This window comes from Choloepus didactylus, chromosome 14 (genome assembly GCF_015220235.1).
Source record: "Choloepus didactylus isolate mChoDid1 chromosome 14, mChoDid1.pri, whole genome shotgun sequence".
Lineage (NCBI taxonomy): Eukaryota > Metazoa > Chordata > Mammalia > Pilosa > Megalonychidae > Choloepus > Choloepus didactylus.
The window spans coordinates 15,755,569-15,773,510 of NC_051320.1; the positions used below are offsets into that span (position 1 = coordinate 15,755,569).

General features: G+C 41.8%; 1 protein-coding gene across 1 annotated transcript in view; it reads right to left on the bottom strand.

Moving 5' to 3' along the window:
• Window positions 1-9,014, bottom strand: part of TOX (thymocyte selection associated high mobility group box) — a 318,920-nt gene extending 309,906 nt beyond the window's left edge. The window contains exon 1 of the mRNA XM_037802447.1: window positions 8,733-9,014. Coding sequence (XP_037658375.1) covers window positions 8,733-8,834 — 102 coding nt within the window. The 5' untranslated portion in view covers window positions 8,835-9,014. The remainder of the gene's footprint in view (window positions 1-8,732) is intronic.
• Window positions 9,015-17,942: the final 8,928 nt, after the last annotated feature.

Consider the following 17,942-nt stretch of genomic DNA (forward strand, 5'->3'; position numbering starts at 1 on the left):
GCAGATTTCTATGATTAATGTTCATGACTGAATCTGCCAAATGATAAAATATACTTTTTGTTGAAAGGTTATCCTGCCTCTTTATTATTAACATTCTCTTTATACAACTGTTACTGGCATTTTAGGCTGAGGCATGTTGGCGTATAAAGGAAGAACTGGTTTTTACAATGGTATGAAGACACCAATGCACAGAAACACTTTAGCCATCTCCTTTTTTTTTTAATTAACCATTTAATTGAGTTAAACGACTTAAGGAAATAAGGCAGTGCACAGATATATTTTCAATGTAATTGGACTAACCTTTAGACCTACTTGGCCCATTCATTAATTAATCTTGCACATTATATTTCAGATCTCTGGCCCATAGGTTCAGAGGCAGGTAGAGAGGGGCGAGTTCCCTTCCCTGAAGTCAGGAACTATGAGGAAAGCATTTCCCACTTCAGCAGTAATTCTCAACACTTATCTTTTTACAGTGCAAAGGAGGCAAAACTTCCCAACAACAGCATCTCTCATTTAGTGCATTGACTCTCAAAGCAGGGAGGAAAAGAGGCTTGGGGGGTGTGGGTGAGGGGCTTACCAATATCTAAGGAAGGAAAACTTTGCACATTGTATTCCCACATAGCCCATTTTCCCAAATTCACCTTTGCCCAAATTCATCCCCATCCCCCACCTCCTGAAAGATTATCACTTTGACTCCCTTCCTGAAAGAATCACAAGTTCACAACTTCAGAAAACACATTTATTCCATTTGGGTAGCAGAATTAGAAGAGATGGGTTGAGAGTCCAGTATTTTACTAAGGTCCACCATTCTTTGAATTTTTAACCATCTTTTGCCACAAGACTTGAAAATAATCTACTTCTGTTGAATCTCATAAGGCTTCCTTGATACAAATATAAATTATTTGCTCTACTGGATACATGGAAGATTAGGACACAGACGGATTAAGGGTTTTAGTGTCAGAACTCTAACCAGACGTAGAAGGAAGTCAGGCTTTCTAGAGAGAATGGAAATAGAGGGGGAGGGAAGTATAGTCTTTCAGAGCCTGTTTATTTTTGCCAAGGGAGTAGGTCAACACAGGTTGAAGGGCATTTGATTTTTATCTCAAATCTTCAAAAAAAAAAAGCGTTTTCTTCAGAAAGGCTTATGGGTTTTCTCCAAAAAGTTCTAGTTCTTTAGTCTTCTTAGGTTATAGATGCCAAATTAAACCCTAGCATTCTGAAAAGTATCTTTTCTGTGAAATTTCACTAAGTTTCTAAAAAGGGAAAAGCAATCGGGCATTCAACAGCCATTAAGATTTCTTTTGTTGTCGTTGCTGTTGTCATTGTACATACTGATGGATTCTGCCATTTATGGTAAATTCCCATGCGCAGATGGACGGAAATATATCCAGAACCTTGAGAAACACATACACAACATTTCTCTTGTTAGGTAACCCACAGATAGGGGCATCAAAGATTTCTTCAATCAAGAGGCATACTATGCAGAAGTTGACATCGTCACTACTGTGAATCAGATACAAACAACTTGCAAGTCCATTTGGGAACTCAGGACCCATTGAACATTATATATTTCTTGCTACTATGTTGCAAGTCCTCTTTCCAACCATGGCCTTGGTTTAGTGAGGAGTTCTTTCAAGACAGTTTCATAAAAGCACACAATTCAGGAATGAAAAATAATAAACACGGGGCTAAAGCAGAACCATTTAAAACTCCAAAGTGACAAATGGATAAACAGAAAAGCATTAATATATGACATTGGTTTTATGGCCTTTGGTATTATAAATTTGTATCAATGATTATTTTTCATGAGTGAAATGGAAATTGGATGATAGCCTTGAAAAGTTAATTTTAAAAATTTTAATCAAGTAAGGCAAACCGGCCATAGATCAAACTCAAAAGGTCTGGTGAAATATTGGCACCTCTTGTCATGAAAGAGCAGGGGGCTTCTTTTTGGCATATCCCCCCCCCCCCAGGTCTTTCTGCTGCACAATCAACACCCAAGCACAGAGCACTATAATGTTCCCATTTTCAAAATGAATGCTATAGGGAGAAACATGTCATAACCCAGGAAAAGCTCACTGAGGTTAATGTGAATTCCATGTCTCAAAGTATTATGGAAGAAACGGCTATAATTAACAGTCTGTTGGCACTTCCATTATAAACCACATTTCTAAGCAGTTTATAACTCAACTGTTTTTAATGAGAAATTGCTCATTGGGATGAAACTCAGCACTGATGGTTTAAAACAAAAATTTCTCTCATCCATCAGGGCAGATGTACCATTTTGGCACTCCAGTTTCCCCATGGACACTCCATTTAACACAATTCACGTCCACTCCTGGACCTCTCAACCATGAGAGACCATAAGAGACCACAAGACTATCTGATGCGGAAAAGTGCACCTTCAAAGAAAAAGATCAGTTGAGAATATATCAGTAACTCCAAAGTGGACCTAAATGAAAGAGAAGAATGCATCTCTAAAATTGGCAAAACTAACACCTCATCTAAATATTCAATTTAAATGAATAAAGCCCGTTCAAGCACTTAAATGCTTTGAATGGAAGCTTCCTGCAGGCAAGAACTGTAGTTATGATTCTCAGGTCCACGGAGTTTACTAACTTTGATTTGCCTCAAATTTTTACGTTCTTCTACAAGTATAAATTTTAGATTCTTGATTTGGGTGCATATGATATGTTTACCTTAAGTAAGTAACAAGTGATAATATTTGAAAAATGTAACTTTTAATAGGCATTTAACCAACTCATGATAATTACATTCCCTTTTTATTGAGATGTAAGATAAACATTCTACCATGTGACTTCCCATGAAATCTTGAGATTCACACTCAGCTAAAATGCAGGACAATAAGTTATCTAAACTTGTCTAATTAGATAAATTTGGCATGTACAACTAGTCCTATTTTAGTTATCTATGGATATCTGATGAGAATTCAGAAGTATGCTGAATTATTGCATCCAAGTAAAGACCAGGAGAATACAGGCCCATCTTCATACAGTTCTGGAGTCGAAATAAAGTTTTCTCACTGGGAGAGGGTGTTCAAGATGCTTGTTTCTGAGCTCTGAGTATATATACTGTGTAATAAATATGTGGGAAAATCTATGAAAGCTTAGAAATATCAGTCTTAACTATTTTTCCTTTCAGCATCCTATGTTTCCTTATTCTAATTTGTATGACTTGCTGTCATTCATTCAGATGAGAGACTGGGGAAGGACAGCAGCCTAATTCTGGATTTCAAATAGTGTATATGGGCTTGAGGGCTTGAAGATGCCAATTAACTGGAAAACAGGGTAAGGTTACTTGGGAAAGAATGGATATGTTAACGTGGGAAAAGGATAAAGACGATCGAGAGCGAAAAGGTGAACATGGCAGCCATGACAACCCACGCATGGTGAACCAAGTGCTTCAGGAGAGCAGGGGGAGTTCAGAGTTAAAGACAGAGACCTCTCAGGTGCAGATTCAGATTAGCGAGGGCGTAAGCAAGGATCAGGTGGTCCCAGCTCCGGGATGGTGGGGGGTATGAGGCTCCAGGCACAGAGACAGACCTGACACAGGCTCAATCAGGAAAGGAAGGGCTGCCACTCATTGAGAAGTATCCCCAATGGCTTTTCAACTCTCTAGTGTTCCACTAAAAGTTGGAAAGCAGCAGAATAAATCATCCTCAATAGCAAAACAGCTTTTTTTTTCTTTTCTAATTTTCTGAACTATCCCCCTTCTCTTGGATTAAGCCCATCACAAAAGAAGGATGACCAGAAGAAATAGCCCCATGCACCAAAACCAATATTTGATACTCCAAGTTTGGTACCAAGAAAGCCATTGTTGAACTTGGAAATCTCCCAGTTCCTTCCAGGTTGAAGTGTCTTTCTTCTTTCCACTATTCTTAATCCCTTTAAAATCACATGTTAAAAATACATCTACAATAAGCAGTCAAGCAGATGACATTTAAATATCAGTTTAGTTTTTCTAATCATGTAAAATATCAAAATGTTCCTCAATAGCATCATTTGATACCTTTGAAAATAATATATGATAAATTGTGAAAATACTAAACTACATAGAAAAAGGCTGTGTTACAAATGACATCTGGTCTTTCCAAAGCCCTTAAGTTTATATTTATATATATATATATATATGGCATAGATATTTAAAATAGCAATTTGTGGCAGTGAATTACCCCACAAAGTCAAGATAGCAACATTTGAGGTTTTTGTATGCTATCTGATTCAGCGGTCAAAGCCCTATGATTGCTTGGTTTATGCTCTTTCTCACCTATAAATTTATTTAAAACATATTTAAAGACCTCAAAGCTTATGGAAAGTGTCAAGTAAAAGAACTCCCAGGGGAGTTTTAATTACACTAATGATCTACTAAGTATTAACTATGAATTTCCCAAAGTCCTGGAAGTTACACAGGTGGCAGGAGAAGTAATCAAGCATGATACACTAAATTGCTCAAAACCCTCCCCTTCCTCCCCCCATCCTCCTCATTTTTCTCACATTAATTAATTAAAAGAGGGATAATGATTCCATCTTAACATGCTGGCATATACTGTATTTTAGATGTAATGAGTTGGACCACATCAAAATACAATGCATAATACACTAAATAGAAAAATAGGCTCAAAGGAGATTATACAGACTATAATGAATCCTGCTTTTCTCTAAAGTTATCAAATGTTCAGTGTTTGCCCTGACATTTAAAGCAGAGTTCATCACAAATAGGGCCTTAGTCCGGTGCATATATGGAAAGATTATGCATTGTGCTTCCTCATTTCAATGACAAAAGCCCAATATCCCAAATGCCTATTATTCTTTACTCTCTATATAACCAGTAGCAAGCATGGGTTTGTGTTTCAGACTTCCCTGTTTCTAAATCAACCAAGGAAAGATTCAGGACATGATTCCACAAAAGCAACCACTGAGAACAGTAAAGAGCTCTATTTCCTTTCCCACTTCTGGCAGAGGTCAGAACCCCCATCATTAGCCATGTCATAACATAATTGTATTACCACTCCTTATGTGGGCAGATATTGAGCAATAACTGAACACATCACTTCGCTGTACAAATGAAAAAGTGCCACTTCTTTGTCCCAATTTAGCATAAAATCAGTGAAAACAATCTTTAGAAATGACACTGCACTAAGTAAACTGAAAGGAACTGTTATTACTCTGTAGGTATATATTTAAACTGAAGATCTGACATCTTCAACTAGAACAAAAACTAGGAATACATGTTACTACTGAACTCCAATTGTGAGCCCATCTAATCCAATTTCTTTTGGTAACATTCAGTTCAATTAAGGGATACAAATGTTACTTAAAATCATCTTAATTAGATGAAACTCCGCTATGGAACCCATCTCTCAATGACTGAAATAAAAGCATGCTGTAAGTTGCAAGAGTTGAACACTGTTACTTCCAGGCTGTACACTTCATCCAGGCTCCAAGCCCATGCTGCTAGGTCAAAGGGTGCCCTACATAGAGCAACATGCCATCCGCTCTGGCTGTCTGTCTGAGATCCCTCACAGTTGCCATAACCAAAGCATCTGCATTATTCAGACTTTTCTCCTGCAATAGGCTATGTGGAAATGGAGGCCAGTTTGCATAGTGATATGTTCATGAGGTAAGGTGCTCTTACAATAAATCGAGCAATACCAGATTAAAATGTTTCCAAAAAATTCCTCCTATGGAGTTTTTTTGTTTTTGTGTTTGTTTTTTTTTAACTGAAAAACCTAAGTAGTGTTTTGGCAATCTACGGAGCAGCAGTACTGGAAAGTGTCAGCAGAGTAAAACAATCCTGTTTGAGTTTAGAAAAGCTTCAGGAAGATTATATTCATTTTCTCGATGAGAGTCTCCTTTGAAATTGAAAATTCTTGGGAAACTATAGTTACAACCACATGATTTTGAAGAACAGAAAGATACTGGTTCCATTAGGAATTAGCATGCCAATCTTAAATAGTAAAGTGTTGACAGGTTTAAAATAAAGGTAATTAGTAGTTTACGATTTTATCACCCTATTATAAACAAATAGCCAGGCAAAGTGACTGTTTCTTGTAATAAATGGCATATTCATCACATCTCTGAAGGCGACAAAGTTTACTATGCAATCTTGTCTCTTTTGGGAAGACTGATCCAACTTGTTTTTACTAAATGGAGATATAGGATTCATAGTACACCTCTTCCAAACTTCTGCTCTTCTTCCATATCTGTGAAAATCCACTTGAATCACCACAAAAAATGCATGCTGGTTGACTATAGTCTGAGCAACTGAAATAGTTGAACTGGACTGAAATTTTGCACCAATGCAAATCATGATGGAGTAGACAACTCAAGTGTCTGGGCTTTCTGGGGTCTAGCAAACCTATTCAGCCCATTCAATATAATCAGGGATCAGTGACAAATATATTTTAAAGACACAGAGATGGGCAGGAGAAGGTGTCCTGTGAGAAACATTCACATGAAATCTTTTCCTACTACTGTAAGTATGTCTTATGACTTTGCATGTTTAAAAAATCCATTATTCCTTGGATAAGTTAAATAGAAGACTTGCAACTAGTCTATAGAAAGGGTGGCGATTTGCATTTAAAAAGAACAGTTTGCTCCTTCATACATGGCATGACTTAAAAGGAACTTCAATGAGCAAGTAAAGAAATCCTGAAGACTTTCTAAATTAATTTATTCCATTCACAGCATAACTCACTAAAATTATTTAAAGCACTTAATTGGAAAATGATTTAATATATTGAAGTAATTCCTGATTTTCCAGAGCATTTAACTTTTAAATTAAGTCTGACCCTACTATGTCAAGAACGAGGAGTGAAATGTGTATCCAAGTCATTACTTTCTTTTTGGAGCCTAAAATCACTGATAAATTTAATAAGATTTGTCCGGTGTGATGGCCAAAAGGCCTTCTGACCTTTTGGTTCCCCTGTTACTATTGCAGAATCTATCTCCATAGAACTGCTGCTTTATTCTTTGTATTAGTAGTAGCATTATTAGTGTTATAAGCAAAATAAAATGTAACAAACACACATTACTTGCTTATAAAGGCAAAACAGAGTTAAGACTAAAAGAACTATGTTAGCAACAAATAATGCAACTTCATCCACAATCTCCTCTGCACTTGCCAAAGTTCCATGTATCTTCCAACTCATCCCTAGTCAAGGGGCTGTAGAATGAAAAGCCTTTCTGCCTTGCACAAGCCTAAACTTCCCTCTTGTAAACTTGCCTAAATATCATCGGCTCACAACACACCCCTTTTACTGGGTCTTACATTGAACACTGCATGAAGGAGCTTCTCCACGGGGTGAAGTATGTGGTTCACTTAACTCACAGCTCTGAGTGTGTGTAATACGTGTGTGTATGTGTGTGTGGATCCCGATTTACCAGGACTCTTAGCTGCGAGTCGGTCGCGTTGTGGGGAACCCGGGGGCTGAGGATGCCGCGCGCTCAGTACCTCTGTACCACGGGGAAAAGGCTACTCTGATGATGACTAGCCACAAGGCAAATGCTAGGCGTCCCGGCGATTTTTCCTATGGAACTCGCCGAGGGGGCGCAGCCGAAGTGCCTGCAGGGGCTCTATCAGGCGGGTTTACCAGCAAGTCGGAGCTGGGCGTCTAATCCGCCCGTCCCGCGGTTGCCAGAACGCAGTCCTCTCCGCCAACGCTGATCCGGCGGGATTGCTTACACACGTCCAGCAAGCCCGAGGCGGGCACGGCCGTCGCCTGCGGCTGCTCTCGGAGACCCGTCTCCCGTGCGCCCTCCCTGTGGGCAGAGGATCCGAGAAGCCCCGAGAGTAACTCTCACCCTACGTACCACTAACTGTCCAGCCTGTGGCCAGGCCGAGCTGTGCAGCAACCCCGGTCGGTGCCCCCCACCCCCGACTCGGTGCCACCGGCACCCTCCACTTCGTTCCGGCCCCCGTGGGCCTGGCCCCCCGGGCTCAGCGAGCAGCACAGCCCAACCCGGGACCCAGGCTCCAGCACCCGGAGGAGTGCGAGTGGTTCGCGTCCGCGACGCGCCAGCCCGGCTCGCAACAAACTTGCTATTTCCGAACGCACCCCCAAACGGAAGTGGGCCCCCAGACCTGAACCGGCGACCCCGCTGAGCCATGGCCGGAGGACCGGCGTATGGACACTGGGCTTGGCCGCCCGAAAGGATTCGGAATAACAAAAGCGCCGTGGAGCAATTTTCCCGGCGGGGGGCGGGGGCGTCTCCCGGGTCCCCGCACCTCGGCTCCCGGCTGCTCCCCTGGCAACTAACCCGGTGCAGGGAAGCTGGCCCACGAGCCCCCCGCTGCCCGAGAGCGGGAGGAAGGAAGGGAGGAGAAGGGGAAACTGGAAAATAAACTGAATTCTCTTACTCTCTGCCCCCGTTCTCGGACCCCAGACACACCCCCCAAGTATTCCGTGGTTTTCTCTAATTTTTTTTTTTTTAACGCCCCTCTGGCAAACCTAGGCAGGGATCCTTAGTCGCGAACAGCAGGAAGGAAAGAATCCGAGCAAATCGTGTCACTTTCCGCACAATCGCGGGGTTTGCAAAACCCCAAGCGCTTCGGCACATTTCCTCCCCAGGGCACCGCGGGCTGCAGAGGGCTGAGCCGCGCGCGCCCCGGGACGGGCCTCGCCGAGACGGCCCCGTCCGCACCCGCCCGCCGGCCGCCCCCCTCCCAGGACCCAGACGAGAACACGGTGGAAACAAAAGCAGAGCGTTCACCTTGTTGCAATAGTAGGGGTCCAGGCAGGGAGAAGGTCCCAGACAGGGAGCGTCGGACGCCGCGGCGGGCTGGGCTGGAGGTGGATAAAATCTTACGTCCATTTCACTCTCACATCAAGCAACTCCTTTTCTTTTCTTTTTCTTTTTTTTTTTTCTTTTTTTCTGTTTTGTTTTATTTTGGTTTGTTTTGTTTCTTAGGAAAAAAAAGTGTTCAGCAAAACAAGCTTAGATGGAACAGACAGAGGTGTCTGGGCTCAGGAGTAAAAGAAACACCTTCCTTCCCTCACATCCGTTTGTGGTTTGTTTAAGAAGAAGAGGAGAAAAAAAAAAAAAAAAAAAGAGGGGGGAAAAGCGCTCAACTCTCCCCCAAGCCGCGGCGCGCCCCCGTCGGCGCCGAGCGCGCAGCCTGCTCCGCCGCCTCCCGGCCCCGCCGCCGCCGGGCAGGTAACTTCATGCGCTCATTGTCCCCCCGCCCGCCGCCCCATCCCCGCCCTCCGCGCCCCGCGCCCCGCGCCGCCCGGCACACGCGCTCGCGCTCGGGCGCTAGGTATTAGGGCGTTTTATTGGAGTCCCTGGAGTTGCTCTGCGTTTAGTTTATTTTCTCCACCTTGAAGGCCCGGGAGGAGGGGGGTACAGATGAAGAGGAGGAGGAGAAGGAAGTGGGAGTGGGAGTGGGGGCCAGGGTGGGGTGCGCGGCAGGACGCGGGCTGCCCGCGCGGCCCAGTGGCTGCTGCTCCGTGCGGGGGGCCGGAGGAGACAGGAGCGGGGGAAGAGGAGAGCGCGGCTGGGCCGGGGCCGGGATCCAGGCCGAGGCGGCGGGACCCGAGGAGGTCTCCGCCGAGCCGGAGCCGCGCTCCTCCGGGCCAGCGCGCGGCGCACACAAAGGGGCTGGCGAGCCCGAGCCATCGGCGGCCGCGGGGCACGGCGGGGAGCGCGCAGCGAGGGGGCGCTGTGGCGCCCCCGCCCCGCAGCCCCGCCCCGGTCCCACCCCGCTCCCGCCACCTCCCGGCTGCGGTCCCCACCCCTTTCTCTGCGCCCTCCCCTCCCCATCGCTCTCTCCGCGGTCATCCCCATCCCTGTCCCTGAGCCCCCCACTCCCGCTCCGGGCCCCTGGGAAAGGTGACTTTTCCGCGCAGCGCCGCTCGTAGGGGCCGGAAACCCGCAAAGATCCGGGGCTGAGGCAGCGCGACCCCACGTGCGCTGAGTGACCAGCTGTCAGAGGGACCGGAGCGCACCGCGGGGCGAGCAGCCTCCCGCCTAGAGGTGGATGGGCTGTGAGAATCTGCCCCCTTCTGCTTCTCTCTTCCGCCCCCAACCTCGCCCCTCCGGGTGATCCGTGCCCCACGGGAGGGTCTGAGAAGGCTAAGAATGCCTGGTGAAGAGCAAAAGACCAGAGTGGTGATTAGAAGGGTAAAGAGGGAAAGAGTTATCAACACATAATCGGACAGAAGGAAAACATGCAGGGTTTGAGATTCTTGTTTTTTTAGAGCAGGACTCCCAGTCATGCTTTTGGCGGCCCAGGGAAGACCTGGGATCAGCCTCCTCATTTCACCTTCCGGGAAGTGGAATGAGAAAACGGCCAATCAAGTTTCCTCACTTTACCAAAGCCCGGAAACTTGCCCTTTCGTGTCTCCTAGAGTTTGGGACAGTTTGGGGCTTCTTGGCTGCTGTCCAACGGATTTATCCCCAGGACCTGTGTCCATGGTGGAATTCCAAGAAGGGGTGGGCGACATTTAATTTACCTTCCCAGGAGCCCAAAGACCCTGCACAGAAGCCCGGAAGTATTTCATCCGTTCCATTTATCTCTGGCACCAAAGAGGATACTAATTAACATTTTGCCATCCTAGCTGTACACCCTTCTAAGCGCACATGCATCGCCAACTTCTCTGCACAACTTTCCCCTAGCTATGTCGCCATTTTTGCAATTGACAGCACCAGTCACCTACATGTAGAGACATATGAGAAAAAATTTATGAAGACAGTATAAGAAATGATTACATTAAAACCGTTGAGAATCTATGCATGGTTCCTTTGCACCTTTTTGTTAGGTATTGCATTACACTCCCCTACATCATCTTTCTCTTAAGCCATTGTTTCCTTTCTTCCCTTTAACATTTTTAAAAGTAGCAAAAATCCAGCTTTCTCCTTGGATTAAGAAGAACCTTCATATTCACCAGAGTTCTTTGAGGCACAAAATAAAGTAAGAATTCCCTCCTAATAAAGATCTTTATAATGAAATTTAAGTGAGGTTTTGTGGCTTGTAACATGGGCCTTCAAAATTTGATTGTAGATGCTAAAATGTGACGGTACATATTTCCTTCCACAACAACAAAAAAGAAAAACGTTTAGGTTTAAATTTAAGATTTCTAAGCTTAAATTTCTATCGTCATTGCAAAATGTATTACAAATATGCAACCTCATTTCATAACTTGATAAAACTCTTAGAGTCCACAACCGATTTCTTTTTAATGGCCCTGAGAACACCAGAAAGATGAAATGAAATGATTCCGAGCTGGAACAATATAATAATCAACAGCTTGAAACTTGGAGGATAATTATGTCTCCCCTTTGCTCCACATACCTACCCCTTTCCTCTAAGTACAAACGCATGAAACCTGTGCACCCCTCTCCTTGATCGAGGGCCTGGCTTCCTTTGTGTGGTGTCAGAATGGTTATGTTTGCACATGGGGTTAGAATATGAGCTGTTGGAAGAAAAAAGCTCATAACTCCAATCACTCACACCTAGAGGGTGGAATTATGGAGGTTAATCTCAGTGTAACTGGAAAAAGTACCCTATCGTGTTCCACCCAAGGACCTATCACGCACTGAATAGATGTTCTTCTACCAAGGAAAACTTGGGGCAAGTAGAAGAGCTAAACATCTGAGTAAATCGTATTAATTTAGAGCATAAAACAGTAGATTGACATTGTATTGCTTTGTCAATTTCTAGGATGTTCAAACCGACAGCATGACTAAATTTGCTCGTTTATTTACTTGTCCATTCATTCATTCATTTGCACATTATTCAACAAAGACATATTGAGCCATGCAAAGCGCAATGCTATGTACTATATATATGTTTGAAAAAAACAAAACACAAATTAATGACAAATGAGTCCTGCTTTAGATGAGTTCATGGTCTTCTAGAGCAAGTAGTTTACAGCATTGGCTGAGCACTGGAGACATCTTAGCAGCTTTCAAAAATATTCATGCCTGGGTCCCACTTCCAGATATCCTGATTTCAATTCATCTAGGGTGTGGCCTAGGCATTGAACTTTTTTAAGCTCCCCAGTAGTTTTAATTTGCAGGAAAGATTAAGAACCATTAGTCTAGAAGGAAAGATAAGATGGACACAAAAGAGAATGTTTACAGAACTTTTTTTTTTTTTAAGTAAACAGGCTAGATTGTTATTTTTTGCTGATTCTCACCAGGAGACGGTGAGGATCAGATCACCACTCCTAGGGCCCTAATATCTGCACTGCCCTTTTAGAGATTCATTTTGGCAGTTTACCAAGTTGCTCTAACTAAACATGAATGAATTGGTGTATAGGTCTAGAGTACAACTTATTCAACAGAATTAGGAGCTTCGTATTCTCTAATTACCTGAAAACTTGTGTTCATGAGCAAAACACCTTTTTACTACTATTGATGTCATAAATCCAATAAGCTATCCTTTATGAAATGCCAACTGTGTCCCAGACCTGGTCCTAATATCTTTACATTTATCTTCACAAATTTCACAAATTACATTGGAAAGCCCTAATCAGTTATTACAAACCACAATGGGCATTTGATTTTGTTGCTTCAACAGACCCATCTTCATTTTAATTGTAGTTTCCTATAGCATTGTGTTTTCCCATTTGCACTCGTTTTCATTGACCTCATTTTATATTTCTTGATTCTTTGTACCATGAAGGTAAGACTGAATCTTGTGGTAATGTCTCCAAATCACATATAGAATGGGTTCCTTTGTGGCATTTAATTCTATCCATGATTTACTAGAGTTTTATCACTCAACAAAAATTAGCACTTTCTAAGGGGCATTATTTGTTAGATTTTAGAGTAAGTTTTTCTTTCAGGGTAGGAGAAATATCAGATAGAGGGATTTATTTTGAACTGACAAATAGTAAAAGTAAAATGAAAGCATGCTGTATTTTATAAATAAATTAATATTCAGTCCTTCACTGGTCTCCTCTGGGCGAGTTTTTCAGTAATAGCTGAGGTCACAGTCTCTCTAGTAGAAGAAAACCTCATTCTCTTTAAATGCCATTCAGGGGCCACCTTATATGACAAGGCATCTTGTTAAGTACAGGTATACAGTTTTATTTTCCTAAGAAGATTATGGGGTAACTAAGTCTGTGTCTTTAGACCCTAACCGTCACTGAGCATCAAGTCCTACACATCAATATCATTGATGGTTTTGAGGGGGATGTTGACATTTTCTCAGTTTATCACTTAGAATTTACTGTTGTCCAGATTATTTAATATTTTTTTCTAAAGTAATCTGCACACAAATAGAATGATATGCAGTAAGTAATGTACTACAGTGGAAGAACAGAGAGCACTGAAGTTTATTTCCTGGGGAGACTCGTGAGAAATGACTAGATTTTAAGTCTTTCAACCAGAAAATAAAGGATTTCAGAATGATGGGGAAAGTTTGAAGGAAATGATATAGGGTCCGCAAATACCTCACATGGTACTAAATGACTCATAAAATGCAGTATTTTTACAGAATATGGAAGTGTGCCATGCTTGTACATTTTACCGTTGAGTGTGGTACAGGACTTTGATCTTCAACAATATACAACATTTGTGGCATAATAGCTATAAAAGGACTATTCAGCTATTTTACAAGGCAATAATCCAGTCCTCTCTCATCAGGATAAACTGTGAGGACAAATCCTTTCAGAATCAGAATTAGTTCCTTGTCGAAGAGTGAGGCTACAATTATCCCTTAAATAGGAGCAGCTGCAGCCTGGTATCGGCCTGGAGCGTGGCAGTGAAGTGTTTTTCCAATGCAATTAAATGGATTTTTTAATGCAAACTAATATTCTATAAAAAGTCAATTGGAAGGTGAGTGGGTGTGGAATTGGCTGAGATGAAAGGAACGATCATTTTGCCTACCTGAGTTAATATTCCTGCCTTAGTAAATGCTATTTGGGTGAAAATGGATAACCACGGCTCCTATTTTCTTGGGAAGTGGGGAACCCAAAAGCAAACGAGAGTAATACAAAAGAAAGATATTTCTTGTGTATTCACCCACTGTAGGGCTTATTTTGAAAAGTATTCACAACTGTATTTTGTTGTCATTCACCAGTAACACTTCAGTTGAAAACTGGAAAGGTGATATTTGGGTGCAAAATATAAATATACTCTACAGGACTTACACTAGTCAGCACCCATATCCAGAGTGAGACCAACAGGAATGTGAACTTAGTTTTTAGCATAGAGTTGGTGAAAGAATTGGAAAATAAGACCTTTAAGAAAGATTAAAGGATCCATCTAGAGAGGGCAACACGGTGAGGCACAGTAACATGTAAATAGTGCTCATCACGCGCTCTTTCACAGACAGGGAAAGAACACTGCTGAGGATATGGCAGGAGAAGCTGGAAGCAGTCCTACAGCATTTAGGATTTAGGCAGACATAAAAAGGATTTTCCCTAATGTGGCCCTGAATCTGTGGCTGAAGGAGAGCTCTGGGTTCTCTACAAGACTGATTTTAACCTCTCTGAAAATCTGTCGTCACCCATGCACCCACTGACACTCCCCTTCTGGAAATATGACTTCCTTATATAAGACTGAGTGGGCAGAGGTTTTGAAGTTACCTCTCATTATCTAAAGGGCTTCTGTGCTCACAAATTTTGGAGAACATAATGTGAAGTTCATCTAGACAATGAGCCAAGGAACATCTTGTAGTCGTTTGATGTCTAAAAATGCTTTCTTTTACATGTGTCCTTGCTTCTGGAATATTTTCAAGGAATTTGGTTACAAAGACAAATAGTGAACATCTGATTTTACCAACAAAATTGAAGCCACGACATAGCATGAGGAATTGAAACAATTTGGTAAAAGGGTGCTCTCATATGACATGGGTTGCTTTTTGGAAGATCTCAGAGCCAAAGATGAAGGAAAAGGAATCCTCTGGCCTCACTATAGAACCCTTTCATGCATGTGTAATGCAAAAATCACACACTTTGAAGACAGCAAGGGACTCCACAACTTACCACTCAGGCTAATGGTTGCCACTGAATTCTCACTCCATCCAGGAAAGGATGAGTCAACGTTATGCTCACCCTCCCCAGGTTAGACATGCAGTATCTGATCACTGCTTCCTTCCACTGTAATATCCACTTACACTTGACCTTTATGTAATGCAACTACCTGTCTATCCATGTGTTGCTTTAATGTTTCCACTTTATTCCTGATGGCTTTTGAATATGTCTGTCTGTATTAATGTGGTTGATGCTGAGTATAAGCTCCTAGAGGGTAGGAATGGGTCTCTCTGGATTGCACTGATGGCCCCCACATATCATCAGCTCCTTATATGGCATACTTTTTTCTTGCCCTCAGAAAGAGTTAATTGAAGAAACTACTGATACAAGTTTAAGATGTCGTAATATGCCAACACATCCATTTCATTAAGGCAGCTTGGAAAGAGTTATGATAGTCATATTTCTCCAAATCACCTCATCTGTATTGTTATAGTCTAATATCTATGACTAAGGGCCTTCTATATGTCAGGCACCATATGTAGCAATATATTATACTTGTTCTCCTTGCTCCCTTTCCTTCTCATCCACCTCCTCTTCCTCCTCTTGGTTGCTTCACTCATTTCTGTGTTCTGTGTGGCCTCTTCAGCATTTGTAACTCCTAGAACAGAAATTAGAGAATCAGTGGAGCAAGGAGCGTTTAAGCAGAGGGGATAACGTGAACAGAATCAGAGAGGCTTTAAAGACAGAGGTTGTGGAACAACCAGGGCAGCCACTGGGTATTAGCTGTATTTTTATGGTGCTGGGGTAGGTTTATGGGAAGGAGGAATTGATAGGAGCTGTGGAAGAAAACAGAGAGAGGTAGTTCAGATCATCGAAATCCTTGCACGCCCAACCGAAGAGCTAGAACTCTATCTTGAAGGGGTTGTGGAGTCTTGCAAGTTTTTAATGTAGGGTCCTGACTTTGATATATTTGTATTAAAATATTTTATGGACAGTGGAATTTTTACTGGTTATTTCCATTGCAGTAAGGATTCCATATGCAATTGCAGTTGGTTGTTACAGAAGGAGAGACCAGGCACTCTTTTTTTTCTGACATATTGTTAATCTGCACTTGTAGTAGTTATGGTATATAAACAAACCCAGAAGAATATTAAATTGTACAGTGACACTTTGTGATCGACCTATCTCTCCAGCCTCATATTTTCCCAACCTCACAATCTCCCTGCCCTCAACCCCAACCTTAGCATCTTAAAGTACAGCAAAGACCAAATTTCGTGGACATGACCACAGCTCTGTAATCACAATTCTGAAATTCAAAAAGCTCTGAAACCTTAAACCTGTTGCATGGCACATTTGGCAGCTCAACCTGAGCTGACCTGAAATTACTTCGAGGTGACACAATCTGAACCGACAAGAGGCCCTTTACAGAATTTATTGATCCTACTTAGTGAATATGGGTATGTTCTTCTGTAGAAATTTTCCTGTTTGATTACGGGTTGCTGCCCCAAACCCTTCATGCAGGGGTTATGTAATATACTGTATAACTTCCCAAATTTTCAAAAAATAGTGAATTTCAAAATGCATTTTATTCTGCAAGGTCTCAAATAAGGGGTTATGGGTTTGTACCTGTGGTAACCTAAATTCACCATGTTTTTTGGAAACAGCTCTATTGAAGAAAAATTTACTTACAATAACATTCCCTGATGCTAAATGTACAGTTTGATGAGTTTTGAGAAATGTGCACACTTCTGAACCACCACCACCACCATCATGATGGAGAACATCTCGTTCAATTTGAAAAGTTCCCTTGTTCCTTTTTGCCGTTAATCCCCTATCCTAACCCTCAGCCCCTGGAAATCATTGGCCTAATTTTTGTCTTGCTTTCCCAAAATGTCATATAAATTGAATCATTCAGTATGTGGTCTTTTGTGTCTGTTTTTTTTTTTTTTTTTTTAACTTTCGCATAATGCTTTTGAAATTCATCCATGCTGTTTTATGTCTTTCAGAAGTTTGTTCTTTTATATTGCTGAGTTGTATTCCACTATGGATAAAATAATTTTATCTATTCACTGGTTTGTGGGCAAATGGCTTTTTTTCAGTTTTTAGCTATTGTAAAATAAAGCTGTTATGAAAATCCAAGTACAAGTATTCGTATGGACATGTATTCACGACTTTTGGCTAAATATCTAGGAATGTGACCTCTAAATTATATGGTAAATGTGTTCACAAGGAACTGTCAAACTGATTTCCAAAGTGACTGTGCCATTTTTATTCTTACCAGGAGTGTATAAGAGTATTGGTTGCTCCAAATCCATGCTGACATTTGGCATTATCAATCTTTTAAAATGTAGCCATTTTAGTGGGTTAGTAGTGACAACTCATTTAATACTAGCTGTTCCAGTGGGTTTGTAGTCATATTTCATTAAGTTACATTTCCCTAATAACCAGTGATGTTGACCATTTATTCATATGTTTACAGGCCATTAGTTTATCTTCTTTGGTAAATGTTCTGTTAAAATCTTATGCCTATTTTTTTTTAATTCATTTTTATTGAGCTATATTCACATACCATGCAGTCATACAAAGCGTACATTCAGTTGTTCACAGTACCATTATATAGTTGTGCATTCATCACCAAAATTAAGTTTTGAACATTTTCATTACCACACACAAAAATAATAAGAATAAAAATTAAAGTGAAAAAGAACAATTCAAGTAAAAAAAGAACACTGGGTGCCTTTTTTTTTGCCCCCATTTTTCTACTCATCCATCCATACACTAGACAAAGGGGAGTGTGGTCCATATGGCTTTCCCAGTCACATTGTCACCCCTCATAAGCTACACTGTTATACAACCGTCTTCAAGATTCATGGGTTCTGGGTTGTAGTTTGATAGTTTCAGGTATTTACTGCTAGCTATTCCAATTCATTAGAACCTAAAAAGGGTTGTCTATATTGTGCGTAAGAGTGCCCACCAGAGTGACCTCTCAGCTCCTTTT